The 17,204-nt window shown below is 53.7% G+C and overlaps 4 protein-coding genes across 4 annotated transcripts; 1 reads left to right on the top strand and 3 right to left on the bottom strand.

The window, feature by feature from the left end:
• Positions 1-13: 13 nt before the first annotated feature.
• PV09_05589 (V-type ATPase, C subunit) lies at positions 14-1,279 on the bottom strand. Its single transcript, XM_016359111.1, has 5 exons — positions 1,130-1,279; positions 1,064-1,076; positions 885-1,014; positions 578-838; positions 14-424 (listed from the first exon to the last, which is right to left on the bottom strand). The coding sequence occupies exons 1-5, from the start codon at positions 1,147-1,149 to the stop codon at positions 363-365; spliced, it is 486 nt and encodes a 161-aa protein (XP_016213250.1). The 5' UTR covers positions 1,150-1,279; the 3' UTR covers positions 14-362.
• Positions 1,280-4,574: 3,295 nt separating this feature from the next.
• Positions 4,575-7,234, bottom strand: PV09_05588 (uncharacterized protein). The gene is made up of 2 exons (XM_016359110.1): positions 5,299-7,234; positions 4,575-5,198 (listed from the first exon to the last, which is right to left on the bottom strand). Exons 1-2 carry the CDS (start codon positions 7,078-7,080, stop codon positions 4,911-4,913), a joined length of 2,070 nt encoding a protein of 689 aa, XP_016213249.1. The 5' UTR covers positions 7,081-7,234; the 3' UTR covers positions 4,575-4,910.
• A 361-nt stretch (positions 7,235-7,595) lies between these two features.
• PV09_05587 (uncharacterized protein) lies at positions 7,596-9,275 on the bottom strand. The gene is made up of 2 exons (XM_016359109.1): positions 8,599-9,275; positions 7,596-8,524 (listed from the first exon to the last, which is right to left on the bottom strand). The coding sequence occupies exons 1-2, from the start codon at positions 9,064-9,066 to the stop codon at positions 7,979-7,981; spliced, it is 1,014 nt and encodes a 337-aa protein (XP_016213248.1). The 5' UTR covers positions 9,067-9,275; the 3' UTR covers positions 7,596-7,978.
• Positions 9,276-11,709: 2,434 nt separating this feature from the next.
• PV09_05586 (uncharacterized protein) lies at positions 11,710-16,143 on the top strand. Its single transcript, XM_016359108.1, has 2 exons — positions 11,710-14,655; positions 14,723-16,143. The coding sequence occupies exons 1-2, from the start codon at positions 12,315-12,317 to the stop codon at positions 15,691-15,693; spliced, it is 3,312 nt and encodes a 1,103-aa protein (XP_016213247.1). The 5' UTR covers positions 11,710-12,314; the 3' UTR covers positions 15,694-16,143.
• Positions 16,144-17,204: the final 1,061 nt, after the last annotated feature.

The following is a 17,204-nucleotide window of genomic DNA, read 5'->3' as shown; positions in this document are numbered from 1 at the left end:
TTAGACAGACCTCTCAAATACAACAATCTTTGATTAGAACCTATCGAAAAGTAATCTTTCAGCAGAAAAGAGCGACTGTACTCGAACAATGTTTTGTTATGCGCGTAAGGAGTAAAATTCGAAGGCTCAAGCGCTAGCTCGGCTTTCTCTTATCAGCGGTAAACCAATTGAGATCCATATAATGCTCAAGAACGTTCATAAAAAGTACGAAGACGTGTAGGCGGTTCGAATGGCTGCCGATTTGTAGAGGCTCCAAGATCCGTATAGTGTCCTGATGGGTAGAAAAACATGACAGCATCTCGTTGGAATTGATTATGAACCTGTATTCTCGAGTTTCTGCTTGTTGCTCTAGTCATCCGCACCTAGCAGTTTACAGATGACGCTCTTGTTAGCATCAGCAGTGCGACCACCATACCATACAAGCCTTTGCTTAATGTTAGCCCTGTATTCAAGTGGTAGCAAATTGATGCAAGGGTAAATCAGGCTGTTTAATGGTCTACTAGCCATAGGGATTATTTCACCCAACTCTCGATCACGCATAGATGTCTCGTCCTAAAAACGCACAACAAAAACCTACCTAGAACTTCGGAGAATATCTGAATCAACATCATAGGCATGAAAAGTCTCGGCTGCTGAGCCACTCCTCGAACGCCGGCGTCTCCAGTAATGCCAATGGTGAATCCTGCCCCAAGTGCCGAGACACCAACTGCGATTCCCGCTCCTAGATGAACAAAGGCAGTAAAGAGGTGAGTTTCTGCCTGCATGCGGTTTGTAATCATCACTGAGACTACCAATCCATAGATAGCTAGGATAGCAGCCATCACTACTGGCACAGAGTCTGTCATCGTTAGTACGCATTATGGAGCCAAAATTAGGGGTTGCACTTCGTATGACTGTATCTGGACGCATAATACCACTCATTGTGATACCTACACCTGCTTTTGCTGTTCCGTACGCGGCGCCCAGCGCAGAGAGGCACATGGCAACTGCGCACCCAAGAGCGCTGAAAAATGGCTAGAGATGTCAACAAGTGATTTGACATTGTGAGTCTGCTCTCACTTACGGCATACACTGGACTATCCAACGTTCATATCAGCAATTTAACATGAATATTGTTGTGGGAACTTACCACTGATCAGAAGGATACATGTTAACAGAGGCAAAATGGAAATGTCTTAGACTACAGGTTGTTCAAAGGCTGGAAAAGCCAGGCATATGGTTGAAACTGCTGCCTAGGGCTTCAGCGCGCCTAGTTTCTCTATGTAACACAGCCATACTTTCATGCCCAGGCTTGAGTTCGTACACCTGATTCTCGGCTTCTTGTGGTTTATAACATCCATTGGTCCTTACTCTGCTGCCTATGTCACGTGGAATCTCGTTGATTGATGGGTGTAGTCCAACCTTGGCCCCTACCACTGCACTAACTTAGAATTTAGCCTTTTTAATTCATGATCTCCATGATCTTGCATTTACGGCGTGAGTTGCGTTGATCGTCTACAATCTGTCCGCGCTCTTAAACCCCGCGATGCGGCTAATCTCGGGCATCTCTGACAGTTGTAGGCCAAAAGCATCCTTACCACCTCGTACATAAACAACACTTTTTCCACCTTTATGTTCTTGAGTTACTGATTCGAACATAACAACATCGCTGTGCCTCGGACCTCCTTATTGCGATGTCTGCAGCGACTGTCGTGGTTCATCTCTAACTGGACTCATGCGGTTTCATGTTACAAAACTGATAGTGAAGGCCAGATAACATGGCTGGCGTTTGTATTCAAGAATTCTTCATCCAAATATTGAAGGACTTAAAAAATCTTCAGATGCAGGATGTAATAATGTAGGAATGTGGTGCACACTGACAGGCTACGAACAAGTTGATATTGATATCAGGACAGCCGTTGAGCTGGAAGCGAGAGCCGATGACGACTGGCCCGTTCTAAAAGTCAAATGTTAAGATTGCTCATGGCACCAATCTTATGCGCATGGTCGCGATGTTCTTCAAGCAAGGCGCTTCATCATAAACTTCAGATATCGTTAATTGATGTGCAGGCTTGGATCAATCCTCCACCTGCTCGAATGCTAATTTCGAGCTGGGAAGGTTTTGGCCTTCGCAATGTTTAAACGGACATAAGAGATGTCCAAAGTCTCAACTGTTCTTACCGACAAAAGTGATTGATGTTGGGCCAGTAGATAACGAGAGTCACGTTCGTTTAGTTTAGGCTCAAGTTCTGAATGAATCTGAACGGATTGTGCCGTTCGTTGCGCTCTTGCATTGCTGGGTAAGGACCGCTTCTTGGTCACAAAAGTGGAAACCTTGGAAGATCACAAAAAGGCAATTCCCCCTCCAGTCTTTGCCACCGTCTTTTCAAGATGCCATCACTGCTGCTCGTTGTATGGGCTTCAGATACTTATGGATTGACAGCTGAAAAGGATTGGCGAAAGGATTCAAATGTGTCGCATATACTCACAAACTTTATCTACAATAACATCTGCACACGCCAATGGGGTCATATGGCGGTATGTTCCTGCAGCATGATGGATTGCGCACCATGCCATTCGAGATCGAGCTGAAAATGCCCTCAAAACTAGTCCGTATTACGTTTTTGCCTACGCCTCAGCGAGAAATTCAATGGCAACTGGACGATCTCCTGGTGTATTCCCGCGCTTGGTGTTTCAAGAAATGATCCTATCGACGCGCAATCTCGTCTTCGACCTGGGCGGGATTCGATGGGCATGCCTAGCAATGGCTGCGCCGAAAAGTAATTTGGAAGCGGATGTTACCGGATATTCTGCCAGTACCAAGCGGTTTCACACAACCTTGAGGCAGCCACTGCCTTCAGCTGACTCTTTTGTGCAGCTGGATGCCAACAGCATTACGATGCAAGCCTTTATTTAGCAGCAGATTGTGCAAGACTATTCACAGAGGGATTTGACCAACTATGAGGATAAGCTTATCGCTACTGCCGGTATTGCGCAGGACATCCAAAAGCGAACGGACAACATGTACCTTGCGGGTGTATGGAAGAAGCATCCCTTTATGTATTTGTTATGGTATTTTGACCTTGAACGCCATTAATCCCAAAGTTGACAAGCATACATGGTCTTCGAACCCTAGTTCCTTCCGTTTGGTCAACCCGATGCCGTAGCACCTTCATGGTCATGGGTGTCCATCTACCTCCCGGTTAGATATGAGTCGTATATAGTAATGGAACCGTTCTGCAAGATCTTGGAGGCGGACACCATTGGAGAGCCACATGTACAGACAGGGAAGTTGACAGTATTTGGTGATACTAGAGAGCTATACGTGCCAGCGCTTTCCAACACACGAAACAGGAGTCTCCCAAGGCTTGTCAACGAATGTAGATACATAATCCCGAGCCCGCAACAGAATATTCTTGCGCAAAATACGTCGAATCAGCTATTTTGGCCGTCGCAGGTCATGCTGGCCACCGCGGAGCAGCCGTCCCGGTTTTCTCGAACTGAGATTCTGGCTGTAAAATGGTCGCCTGAAGATCCTTGGGATGAGCCCAAAACCGTCATGTTTCTGGCCATCACGCGTCACCCCGTCAGCTAAGGCATGCACCTGAATCTACGAAGACAGCGTCGTGAACTCGCTAGCACTCGTACACACCCCCCTCCCCCCAGTCGCAAGGAAAATGAGTATCGCCGCATTGGCCTCGCCGTGTGGACGGATTGCGGTTGGTTCGTTCGGCTACAGCTGTGCCAAAGACAAGGCTCTCAAGGAAGCGGCTTGGAAGAAGTTGGGTCGTTTTTTGAAAAGCGTCAAACCACCCGTCTTTGGTCAAAGGCGAGCGCGACACCCACCCTGTTCAACACGGTCCTTTAACGACCGCGAACGTCTACCATACTGGTACCGAAATGAAGCGCAAGACTGCGCACATCATATAAATTCGCATGCGTCTCGCTTGGGCTTTGCGCTTTCCATACCAATGCGGCATGTGGCATACGAAATCACAAATTTTTCGAGCCTTGCTGCACGTCGAACATCTCAGATATCACGAAAAGCGCATTGCCAGAAGCCGTAAACTCCCGTCAGAGACTTTAGGAGACATTAGACATGTCTCCTACTCGCATCGATGGTTCACCCTAAAAAAAATGGTAAGAGATCTGGCCGGCCAACCTCCTGTGGTTGCAGTCGGTAACTTCCCCTGATGTCCCGAGTGCACCGTCGACGACATCCTCTCCGTTCCGACGCCAACGAGGGTGTTTGCACTGATCCGAACCCCGCAAGTCCGTCTCTCGCGCGCTCGTTGACGGACAAAAGCCTCTCTAGACATACTTGCGCGCAAGGAGGAAGGTCCGGGACAAGCATTGACTCTCTCCAACATCGAGCGAGAAATCAAGGCTCACGCGCGAGTCCGGTCTCCTGGACCGCTGGAAACGCAGCCGGCTGTCTGCTTTGGCCTGGCAAGTCCTCGCTCTTTTCAGCGTCCGCTTGGCTTGTGCGTGTCATCTCGGCCAGGCTAAGGACGGGAGCGACAGGCTACGAGTGTGTGTGTATCGCTGCGAGATCGTTCGCTCTCGATCTAATCCCGTGCGACATCGCCGGCTAAGTTTGCGAAGTTTCCACGGCCGAGGAAGCGAAAAACGGAGGCTGTAAAGATCGACCGAGTGACTGGGTTTGTCTTGTCTTTTTACCGGCCACTGCCACGCTTCTTGAATGTATGATAAGGATACTGTCGAAAAGAGTTCCACGGAGGGATGACGTGGAGGACTAGATTTTTTGTCACGCAATGTTCATGGTTGCATTCAATGCTATCAACACAGCGTCTCGACAAGGTAGAAGGAACGCCATCGCTATGCAAATCGTCGTTTACCCTGCCACACCGAATCGGACGCAGCTCGTGACCCAAGGTGTACGATGCAGACAGGAACGGGCCGCCGATATATTACTCCACCCTTTCGACAACTCTCATTCGCCCGACCTCATGTCCCATCTCGCCGCCGCTGCTGCTGCTACCACTTTCGCCAATCGGCTTTTGATTCGCCTCGATAGACGCCACGTCCTCGAGCAGGCGGCCTTCAGAGTCACGCGGCTTTCTCTTCCAGCCGGTGAAGAAGTTCTTGCCCAGCTCGAAGCGGGGGAGGGGATGTGCCTCCGTGTTGAAGATGATCTTGTCGAGCGGCAGTACGTCCGCGGGCCCAAACAAGAGGTACAGATACTTGAGCGTTTCGGCCTGCGTTGAAGAAAGAAGCGTTAGCATGGGAAGCTCATGTGTCCGCGAAGCAAAGACGACGTTGTAGGGTGCATTGTGTTCTATTCGACTGAGCACGTACCGGCCAGAAACTCTCCATGTTGTCCCTCGTGTTGCCGCCCGTGACGTCGTTGACGTCGTTGATGCTCGAGAAGCCCGCGCCGTCATCCACCGTCGTGTGCTTGACGAACGCCTCGAAGATCTCCCAGCCCCACTGCCTATACGTCTCGTCGCCCGTGATGCGCCACAAGTAGAACAGACTCTCCACCGTCTCGGGCCGCTGCAAGTTATGCGTGTCTGCCGGCTTGATGATGTAGTCCTGCCTCCAGTCCGCGTCTTCGACCGAGAAGTCGACGACAGATTCCAGCTCGCCGTCCAGCATCATGAGTGGCGGGTCGTGGATGTTGAAGTACGTGATTTCCGGTGCGAGGCCTGTAGCGGTGACTTTGTACATGCCCATGCACGTCTTCATGAGTTCCTTTGCGAGCTTGAGGTCGTGCACGTGCGTTGTGCTCATGATTCCCTTCTCCACGGCCTGTTGGACGGTGAGACCGCCGGTGGCGGCAAGCGCGAGCGTGCCTGGCATGAAACACACAAGGTGGTCCATTTTGGGCTCGAGGTTGCCCTTCAGGCCGTGCGGTCGCTCAGCAAGGATGGTCAGGTTGGCGTGCTTCGAATAGGTGATCAGATGCTTCTTGATGCCTGCGAGGGACTCCTCCCATAGTTGAAGGTAGACTGGTTCCTGTTTCGAGGTCTGAAGGTATTGCTTGATCAGATACTCGTAGTAGCTGTCCCCACGACTGCCCAAGCGGATGTTGGCCGTCGTGAACTTGCCCGTCGCTGGGTCGATGAAGATGGGCATGAGGCCGTCCTTGGCGTTGGCGTCGTCGACCGCCTTCATGACCTTTTCCGCCTTGTCCCAGTAGTGCTTCTCGCCCGTGAGCTTGGCCATGTACTTCATCTCGAGCTGGACGCTAGTCGCCTCCGCGAGAGAGGAGGCCCCGCCGTCGGCATGGGAGCGGATGCCTTTCATGGACTTGAGGTTGACACTGGCAAAAGGAATGCCAGTGTCCGACTCGAAGGCGCCGAGCAGGCGGTCTGCCAGATCGGACGCCTTTTCCAGATACAGATCTTCGCCGCCGTTGCGCTTGAGATCGACGGGGCACATGTCAGGGAACTCCGTCTGGAGGTAGTGGGCTGCCAGCAGGCCGCCAAGCATGCGGATCGTAGTCTCGAAGGTGTTGACGTCGTGGTCAAGCTCGTAGGTCAGGGTTGTACTGAGCCACTCGCGAGCATGCTCAACCTGCTTGGTCATGTTCATGAGCATCAGTGTGTCCAGCGCGTCGATGATGATCCATCCCAAGCCAGTAGGCGGGACCATCATACGACCACTCTTCGACGACGGGTGGAACTCGTCGTAGCCCCATGCGTACTTCTCGTAGCCTGCCCAACTGATCTCCATGGCCTTTTTGACCTGCTCCCTCCGCTGGGTCCAATTGACGGATCCCGTCTTGGAATCGGCGGAAAAGGTGCTCCACAGACTCTTTGCGTCTCTTTGCAGGCTCTCGTCGTCTCTCGACCCTCCCAGCCATCCTGCGTAGTACAGCCAGAAGACCGTGAACAAGGCTCCCAGCGCCAGGTACAGCCGTCTGCGCCCGCGCCGCCTCGACGGAGGATAGTTGTAGGGTTTGTCCTTGTACATGGGAAGTTCCTTGCCATCGCCGCTGCCTGGAATATGCAGGCCAAAGCCGTTGGATGCGCCGGTCGAGAATCGCGACCTGCCCGAGGATCCCCAGAGGGCGTCCTCGTACCGGCGCTGAGGATCGTGAAAGGAGGGAACGTTGCGCGGGACGGCGAACGACATGACTTCCGGATCGCCTTCGCGCTGAAGGAAAAGTGAGGGGAGAGAAAAAGAAAAGGAGGAAGTGCGAGTTTGTGCTAAATGTGTAGAAGCATTGGGTTGCCGAAGGAGCAATGATGCCAGACACGATGCGCAGCTCCGCGTGCGTTCGTTGAAGAGTGTAAACGTATGTCTTTCTCGCCTGCCGCCAGACGTAAGCGTTGCGCTGTCCAGCACCCACATGCGCGCTAGCCACTTCTGCACCGGCCAGCCTTGCTCGCAGCCTCGTCAAACTCGCCCGGGTTGTCGCAGGCACAAAATATATATGTTTTAAAAAACTCACGTGCACTGATGAGAATGTGTGGAGTCCGTTCCCATCATGCTCCTACCGTGCGCTGCTTTGCGACTCTTATGAAAGCTTGTATAACATGATGATACTGGTGAACCCATCGTCTGGCTGGGTTGCCCTCATGCCCTAATGAGCCAGCATCTCCTGACACACATACAGGTGTTATCTCGCTTCCACAAAGCATTATTTTCTTGATATAAGCATGGCATTAGTGGTGTTAAGGCTATTTTCTGTCTCTGGTGTGGTTTGGCTTGACTGGCGTGCACGTTTGCACAGTAAATTCTGCCTTGACGACGAATAATAGCGTTCCTCATATTTATCTGAAGAAATTGGATTTCCAGAACAGTAGCGTCGGTTTAATGATCTTATGCCGTCCATAAATCATGTTAAACTTGGGTATCGCTCTCCAAAATAAATTTGTCGTGCACAAGGTGACACGGAACGCCTGTCTAAACATATCCCTTTTGTCCGCAGCATTAATTCCTCCAAAGTTGTGGCAATTTCCTCCCAAAAGATGTTAAAAAAAGGCGCCGAGCTTTTCGATTCCATTTTCCGCTTCTACTTCAATCCTGATCACGACCTGCCACTTGCCTTCTTCCTCCCGGCGTTGGCCCTCGCTCTCACCTTGTCGCCAATGCCATCGACGAGGTTGCCTGCTTTCTCACCCGCCATCTGAATTTTTGCATCTCCATCGTGCTTCTCCCATTCTGCCTTCATGTCATCGACGAGGTCTCGACCTACGCTCGTGCCGTGGCACCAGTCCAGCGCGCCAAAGGCGGCGTAATTGCCCTGCCCTTGCACGAGGAAGTGATTGTCTACACGCTTCGCCATTCCCGGCAGCAAGATGCCCGATGGTAGAATAGAGTAGCCAGAGTAAGTGACTAGGGTCTCGAGAGAGGTGATGGCAAGGGCGAACAGGACGGGCAAGATGTGCGCGCGCATGGCGATTGCGGGCACAAAGAGGGGGACCCAGTGGTGCAGGAGATAGCAGGGAGGAGAGTCGTACGAGGCGCAGATAGAGAATGGCGCGGGGATGGCGTGCTGCCATGCGACGTGGTACTTGCTGAGGAACACGTTGGGGTTGTGCAGCACGAAGCGGTGGATGTAATATTGCAGAATCTACGCGCACATGACTCGTCAGTTTCGACGTCCAGCAAGTGCGAAGACCAAAGGAAGGAAGGAATCGAACTTACGCCTCTCACGAGGACCAGGATCAGGGCTTGCTGAGCGATGGTCCACGGCATGGGCATTCTCTTGCTCAGACTTAGCGCTGTCCTCATGCGCAGGACCTTGGTGAGCAGCAGCTCCAGGGCCAGCTGCAGAGCGACGCCGAGGGCGACATTCAGGACGCTCCAAGCGGCGATCTTTGCGACGCGCTTGCGGCCCAGGCGGCCGGCGAGGGCAATGTCACCCTGAGTCTTGATGGCGGTAGCGATGCTGGGCAGGCCCGTGTCGAATAGAAGGAACAGCAAGGCCGGCAGGATGTAGCAAAGCAGCTGGACAACCGAGATGCCTATGATTTCGACGGAGAGCGGTGGATGGGTCAGTAGCAGGATGTACCAGTTCAGGGTGAAGAAGAGCAGGTTCACCGACGTGCCATACGAGGTGAGGGCGGGCAGGGCGAAGAAGGAGATGAAGGGAAGCGAAATGGCGGCGCCCATGACGACCGCGTTGTGCGTTTGCGTCGACTGCTACAAAGGGCGTCTTGGGTCTAGTCCAAGGGGCGAGACAAGGCGTGTCAAAAACGAACAAAGAATACAAAACCAATGTTGCACAAGGGCTTTTCTGATGGGGGTGTTTCTCTTTGAATTATTGCGAGCAACACTCCAAGACGTCGCAAAAGCCTGGCAGACATGACGGGGGCGGCGACGAGTGAGTGGTGCAGAGTGAGAGCGAGGTAGGACGTCATACTTGGGATGCGTGAAGCGGCTGCCCACGCCTGTGGCCAATCACAGTGACGCAAACGCGATTGAGCAGCTGCGCACACCTGAAGCTGCCGCAGACCTCGAGCCTGTGGGTAATATTTTCGAACGAACTTGGCAGAATATACCAGACAGAAATGAAGCTAGGGTTATACAAGACATTGCTCGATTGATAGTTCATTCTGCAGAACATCTGGCTGCTGATGGTGATGACCATCTCAATATCTTGACTGATAGTGTCAATGAAGGCTGGAACAACGCTCTTCTCTTGACAGGAACGCGTCCACAGCCTGAGCTTCTCTGTAGGATTTAGGCGCGAGGCATTTACTAAAGGTCAGCTCGACAAGCTTGCCCCATTCATAGGCAACTTTCTCTCTGGCGCCCAGTCATTCTTCATGGCTACGTACTATATGTGCTTCCCATTCCTCACAGGTACGGTGAAGTGCGGTGCTGCAGCGCTCGATATTGCAGACCGACAAAATACCCATAGTATGATGCTTGTGGTAAGAGTTATTATAGAGCTCTTCAGAGCTCTTCAGACTCGTTGGTCACGAATGGAGCTCCAGCGGGAGATTCTCGCTTTTTCGGTTTCGCATGATCACAGGTCGGTGAGAATCTACGGACACTATTCAGTTATTGATGGAAGGGATACAAAGTACTACCGCCATCCTATATATACCTACGACTTCACAGCACTGGATGGCAAGGAGAAATGGACCGCATACAAGTTCACTAAAAACATCTACAATATCTGGACGCCAGCCCATTTCAAACATCTATATTCAACTATAGATAAAAATATCAGCAGATATCGATTCTAGCGTCCCATAACTTTCCCAAAGCTTTGGGCTTTTACGAGAGCTCAAGCGCCATCGCCTCTTAGAACTGAGCCGACCCGAATTCCAATCGCAGGAGTCCAGCCAAGGGACTACTCGCGCTGCAAAGGCTACAACTCCGGATACATCATTTACCAACCGAGGCGTGCCAAAGAGGTCCGGGAATTGGCCGACTGGAGGGGAGTAGTGCAGACAAGTGGTTGATTTATGGGTTCGATGTGACGGCACTCACTGTACGGACCGCAAATAGCCGCCCCATGAGCGTACTTTCAAGTAGGGCATTGAACTTGATGACTTGTGCTTATGCTAGACTTAGAATGTGATTATAATAGTGATTAATAGGTCAAATCCTTTGTTGGATCCTGCTTCAGGTAGAGGGCCAGGTTCGCTGAGCCATGTGACGCTATGCTCTATACGCTTTGTACTATTCTTATTCTTATTAATACTATTCTTTTCCTTCTAGCTACGCGACGAAGAAGAATCGCCGCATAAAAAGGCAAGAGATTCCTCGCCAAGACAGTCTTGCACACCTCCGAGGACGAGTGGGAAAGTGGCACGACGGTAGCGTCTTGCGGTGGCGTTTTGAGGGCGTGGAAAGCGTAATCAGTGAGGATCGATCTCCAGGATCGCCCGCTCTGCTGGATCAAATTTATTTCCGAGCCCTTCAAACGCTGGACAGATCGCTCGTACGTTCGCCTGCGGCACGAGGTGCGGTCGGGTCGGAAGGGGCACGAGAGGAAAGGAAGATAGAGAGACGGGCACAGGACGCGCGTGCGCGAACGAGAAACGCAAAGTCAAAAGGAGACCAAGCGATGGCAGAAAAAAAAAATTTTTGGAGCGAAAAGCAAGCGAGAGACGCGCAGGCAGCATCTGGCACACGGCGCGTTGAGAAAGATTAAACGGGCACGCAACGCTTGAGCATCAGCTCCGTCACGTCGGGGGGCAGCTTGCGACAGGGGGGAACAGCGTTTCCATCCGTGGGCATGTTCTTTTTCGATGATTTGCTTCTTTGATCTCTGGGACCAATCGTCTTCCGGGATTTTTTTTGTTGCGTCTCAAAGGTTTTTTTGGGGCGGAAAGGGGAGGGGGATTTATAAGTGTGGCCCGTAGTGATCTGGGGCGGCAGGAGAAAAGACGGGAGGCTGAAGGAGGACCTGTGTGTCAAAGGTGAAGGCAAATCACACAAAAATTACATTGAAACCCCACACACTCGCGACGCGCGAGTAGCAGCAGTGACTGTGGTAGCGTCCTATTCTCCGTAGCACATCCGCAGCAGCCAACAGTTCGCAGCGAGCCGTGCGCGTAGCACTGTCGCTACCATTGGGCGCGAGCGGCGCGGGAGATGAGGGCCCAGCTTGGGATCGGCTCCAGCCAGCACCGCGGGATTGGGCCGGCGCCGACGCCGTGACGGGCGGGCCCCTTGCAGGCTCTGGCCGCACATCCCGGCGCGTGCGTGAGGTCGAGCAGGACAGCGATTCGGATTGATTGCGCGCACAGTCAGTCGCCGTCTTGGCCGCGTCCGGAGTTGCTGTTATCCAGAATGTCGACTTGAGCTTGGTCTCCTCGTTGCTGTGATTGTTGCTGCTGTTATTTTCGTCACTATCATCATTGTCGTTATCTCATCGTCATACTTCGTCTTGTTCAAAACCACTGCTCTTTGCTGTTGCTGCTACTGCCGCTGACGCAGCCACGAGCACTCTCAAATACGCTGCTGTGCTTTCGCCATCGCCGCATGCACGTTCCCATCTCCGTTCTCTAATTCCTCCCCATTCTCTCGCATTCGGAGCCACGACTTGCACCTGCGCTGCTAAAAATGCGCACTCGTATGTAACGTCTGTCATTTCTGCTTCGCATCGCTTGGAAGCTTTCCACCTGCGCGCCCTGTCTCTGCATCTCGCTGTCCATCCCTATCGCGCGTCCCTGACCTTCCGCTCGGATCGGAGAGCCCCTCGAACAACTCGCAACGGCGTCGCGAAGCCAGAAGATCAGGAACACAGTAGGGATACCTAGACCAAGAGAAACATTTTTCCCATAAACGCTCCAAGGGGTCATGGTGTCATTTCACCGCGAACACGAGACAGACCACGGCCGGCTAAAGAGAGCGGCTTAAAGAGTAAGGGGCTGCATCGGAAGACCACGAATCACGCGGCAATGGAGATACACACGAAGGAGAGACCTCCGATTCCATCACGCCGTATTTGGCTCGACGCAACCCAGGACGCTGTTGGTGAGTCTCGAAGCACCACGCCTCCTCCCCCTATACCATCCGTGCCTGTTCCAGCCATACCGGCCGAGCACACCGCTGCCCTTCAGACGCACCACCCCAAGAGAAAATCAGCTCCACCTGGTCGCCTGCGGACAAAGGTCGACAATGCCGCCGCCTCTCCCCAGGTCATATCCTCATTGCTCGACTCGTTCTCGACCTTCAACCCGCCTCCCGATCCTGTCCACCATGGCACGTCGCCTCGTCTCAGCGCCACCAAGTCCATGCCGGTTACGCCTGTGCTCAAGCAGAGGTCTTCTTTTGGTCACGGCCCGGCTTCGGAGCGCGCCTCGCTCACCGACTATGAGCTGTATCGCCAGCAGCTGGCAGACGAGTTTGAAGAGCCCGAGGCTGCTGAACCGCCGGTTGTGCGCACCTCGAAGCGGCCTTCTGGAAAGTCTGAATGGACGGCGCCTAAGCTGTCTCACGATTCCGGCCTGACCTCGTACGTTCGTGGATTTGGTCGCAGCGCTTCGTCACTGTCGCTGCAGCGCACCGACGACGACTCGCGGAGCATAGGAAACGTCAGCGTCGAATCGACTGTGCGGCGGCGGTCGCTCATCAGCATCAGTCGCGAGTCATTAGAGCATCGACTGGGTCGCAAGAAGTCGCACTCGAGGGTCATCTCGCCCACGCGAGAAGACTTTGGTACCGTGGATCAGGAGCCAACGCGGGAGCTTGTCCTGAACGCGACAGGTGTACCAGAGCACCTGACCCCACCAACAAGCCCAAGACGCAGAACAACTCCTTTCGACTCCGTGATCCAGGAGGAGCCCCCTTCACCCACCTCGACCGCTTACCACACGTCACAAGAGAGCGCTGTGAAGCAGGGAAAGAAACCCGTGCACGTCGATCCCATCAACGGGCCGACCGTCCCCAATCGTAGATCTTCGCTTCGCCACAGCGACATTCCAAGCGCGTCGAAGAATCGACATTCACGCGAGCTCAGCGCATTACAGGTTGCAGCGGACGCTTTGGCTGAAGAAGCTCACGAGCCTCAGGCCAAGGTCATGCTCAGCGAGCTGGATGGCGAGCCGACCGAGGTCACGAAGCGTATCAAGGACCTGAAGGCAAAGAAGGAGCAGCGAGAGCGCGAGGCAAGAGCCTCTCTCTCGCCGGGCCCAGAGGCACGCACGCAGCGATCCCGGAGCGTCTCTCCGCAAGTTGCGAGCACGCCGTCCTTTGAATCGGGACCGCCCAGCAGGCAGGCGAAGGCTGCGGAGAAGAGAAGCCGCATCGCACAGCTGGGTGCGATCAATGTGCCGCCACGTGCGCATTCCGGCTCGACCACACCTGCCAGATCTGGCCAGGACGGCACGTCTTCGCCCGGCTTAAACGTGCCTCAGCAGCCAGGAACGCCCCTTACTCCCACCAACCTGCCCATTAACTATTCTTATGTCGTGAACAGTCTGAGCAAACGCGACTCTATGCCGAATCTGCCCCATACACAAGGTCCCTCGTCGGCCGCACCACCTCCGCCAATACCAACAGGCGAAAAGCCGAACCCAACCCCGGCAGGGCAAGAGCCGAGTACCCTTGCGACCGTCACGCCAAACAACAACGAGACCACAAGTATCGACGCGCCGAGTACGTCGGGCGCGTCCCCCGCAGAATCGCTAAGAGATGGCAAGCGGAAGCCAATCAGCGTCGGTGGCCGCTCGGCGGTAGGCCGCGCCGTATCCGCAAAAGCCCTGCCAGACCTTCCCATCGGCCCGAACGTTGGCACAAGCCGAATGTCCTCGCCAGAACCCGGAGACGATCGCTCCTCAATCGACACGAGTCACAAGTCGGAGAAGGCATCGCGCTCAAACTCGCTGAGACTGAAGCGCAGACGGTGGTCGCAGCCGGAGATACCAACGCCAGAGCGCTCAAACAGCATGAAGCGCTTCGAGCCGCTCGCTGTTCAGCCTCCACGGCCCGAGAAGATTGTGGAGGAACGACCGGGCAGTGCAGACTCGATCGATGCGGACGTAAAGAAGTTCATAAACCACCCTCGACTGTCGCAAAAGATCCGGCATCCGCAGTCTGGACGCACGATTGCCTTCTCCGAGGTGGGCGATCCAAAGGGCCACGCTGTGTTCTGTTGCGTCGGCATGGGTCTCACTAGATATGTGACGGCCTTCTACGATGAGCTCGCTATGACTTTGGGGTTGCGCTTGATTACACCGGACAGGCCCGGTGTTGGTGGTTCTCCTCCGGATCCAAACGCCCTTCCGTTGACTTGGCCAGGTGCGTACCTCTTTGATGATATGGCCGTGAAGACGAATCGTATTGTTTGCTAACAAGTGCTACGCAGACGATGTTCTTGCCATTTGCCAGGCTCTGCGGATCTCCAAATTCTCGATCATGGCTCACAGTGCCGGCGCGATCTACGCACTCGCAACCGCCCTACGCATGCCACAGCACATTCGAGGACGAGTCCATCTTCTCGCGCCGTGGATCCCACCCTCGCAGATGGCGCCGATCGGCTTAACGAAACAAGATCCGCCTCCGGCAGCGCAACTGCCAAAATCCCAACGCTTCTTGCGAGCAATGCCCACTCCGTTCTTGAAGATTGCAAACACGGCATTCCTAAGTGCTGCCAGTGCCAGCCTTAGTCCCAACGCGACCGGATCACCGAGAAGAGAAAGGAGGAGACGGAGTGACAGGCACAAGCGAGAAGTGGAAAAGGAGAGCTCGGACATTAGCCGCAATGACTCCAAGACGGAAAACTCGAATTCGAGTAGGCCGTCGGCCCACAACAGACGAGAGAGCCTCATGCTCATGGACCAGCAGCACATGCCGGACGGGTCGGCGCTGGAGTACGCCAAGTCACAGCGCGACCTCAGGTCTGCCTACGGAAGCGCCGAGTCCGCCAAGATCGCTGAGCAACAACAACAGCAACTCAGTATTGAGGAGGAAAATGAGCGTCGAGAGATTTACGACTCCAGACTCACGTTGTCAATATGGGCCCTTGCGACGACGAACGCCAACCCAGCGGTCGATCTGCTCGTCTGTCTTGAACGCCAACGTGACATAGGCTTTATGTACAAGGACATTACACGCTCGGTTGTCATCCACCACGGTTCGAAAGACACCCGCGTTCCCGTTGAGAATGTCAAGTGGCTCGGCAGGACGATGCGCAAGTGCGAGGTGCGTGTGCTTGAGGGTGAGGGTCACGGCCTAATGGCAAGTGCGGCCGTCATGGGCAGCGTACTCGAGGAGATGGGCAGGGAGTGGCGCGAATGGGACAACGTCGTCAAAAGGACCGGCAACGTCAGACGATGAATGAAACACCAGAACCGTATTCCTACGATTTTTTTGTGTCAAGAACAGAAAAAGGGCAGAGAGGAAAACAAAGAACACACCACGAACGCGTCACACAAAAGGCAACGACGATTATGCTCCTGTTCATGCTCATGCTGATGCTCTCAAACGAGTCTTCTACTTTCTAAAGATGAGGCGTGATCTCTTCGGTGCTGCTGGAGATGGTAGTTGGGTACGACACAACTGGATATGGATGGGACTTGCATGGCTTGTCTATTAACGAGCCGTAAACATGCTGTCCCTCTTCCCCTCTTTCTCCTTTTCCCCCACATACATGTATCCTTCGGCCAGAATTTTGAATTCTTTTTTGCATGGCCTTTGCGTATTTGAAAATACCCACCTTTTTTTTTGTACAGCATAGTTTAGCATATAGTCCTCCTAATAATTACACATGCCACGGTTTTCTATCCACCCCCTCTTTTCCCTTGACTATTTTAGCGCCGTTGAGATCTGGGGGTCCCTGGCAGAATATTTGTGGCCTCGTATTGCCTTCTAGAGACGTCGACTTTGGCTGACAGGATCGGAGTGAGTTGTGACACGACTGTGGGGCTCCCCCAGCCGAGGTGATTTCCTATTATGGTGCCTGAAAGCTTTTCGTGTGAAGGGACTAAGGCCATGCTCACGAACAAGTCTCGAGACGAGCAAACGCGCTGAACGCACGCTTCATCAACGCACAAGCGAAGCGCAGGGCGGGACCACCTCGATTCAAAAACCCGACTTTTGACGTGGTTGGCCGACGCGATCGTCACGTATCTGGTTCCAGCGTGGTGCTCCCGATTCTCTGCCGTGGAAAGTACAGAAATGCCACTACACTTCCTCCGGTCAAAAAATCTACCTCTTTTACAGACCGCTCGTCGGCTTTCTGGGGAGCTGCGGGGACCGGCGAGGCTCACGCCCCGTGGGGGAGGACAACCCCTTGCGTTTCAGCCTTTCCCGTGCAGATAAGCTCGCCACTAGAAGAAGCTCGTTTCGGCATCACATGCTCAGCGCACATCTGAAGGCAAAACGTCACAGCAGAGCTGGACGCTTCTCCAGTCGTCAAATATCGCATCCTGTGGGACGGCTTAGTGGGTCTTGAACTCTCGGGCATGATTCCGAGCCGGGGAGCGTTGTGGTGTCGTTTTGGAATGCCCGAGTATGAGCAAATGGGGTAGACTTTGCTCTGCGCAGCCGATTCGAGAACAGCACGGCGGTAGACGTCGAGACGTGACTGATTGGGTTCGAGGCATTGGCGCTGTTGACCTCCAGCCGACAGCCTCGAGCACTGAACTAGAAGATGGAGCATGACTAGGGAGATAGATGTGCAATTACCCAGGGGTGAGTGGGGGGATGTGGTCAGTAGCGACGAAGTCATGACGCCTGATTTTTCATGTTTCTCTGACCTTCTGCCCTTATCCGTCTCGTCCGTCGTGGATTCAAGTCTGCAAGCCTGCCCCCGCCGCCGATCCGCGATGCAATCTATTCGTGGATCC

Source organism: Verruconis gallopava, assembly GCF_000836295.1.
Source record: "Verruconis gallopava strain CBS 43764 unplaced genomic scaffold supercont1.17, whole genome shotgun sequence".
Classification (NCBI taxonomy): domain Eukaryota; kingdom Fungi; phylum Ascomycota; class Dothideomycetes; order Venturiales; family Sympoventuriaceae; genus Verruconis; species Verruconis gallopava.
The sequence above is the reverse complement of the archived record's forward strand: the minus strand, read 5'-3'. Positions and strand labels throughout refer to the sequence as shown.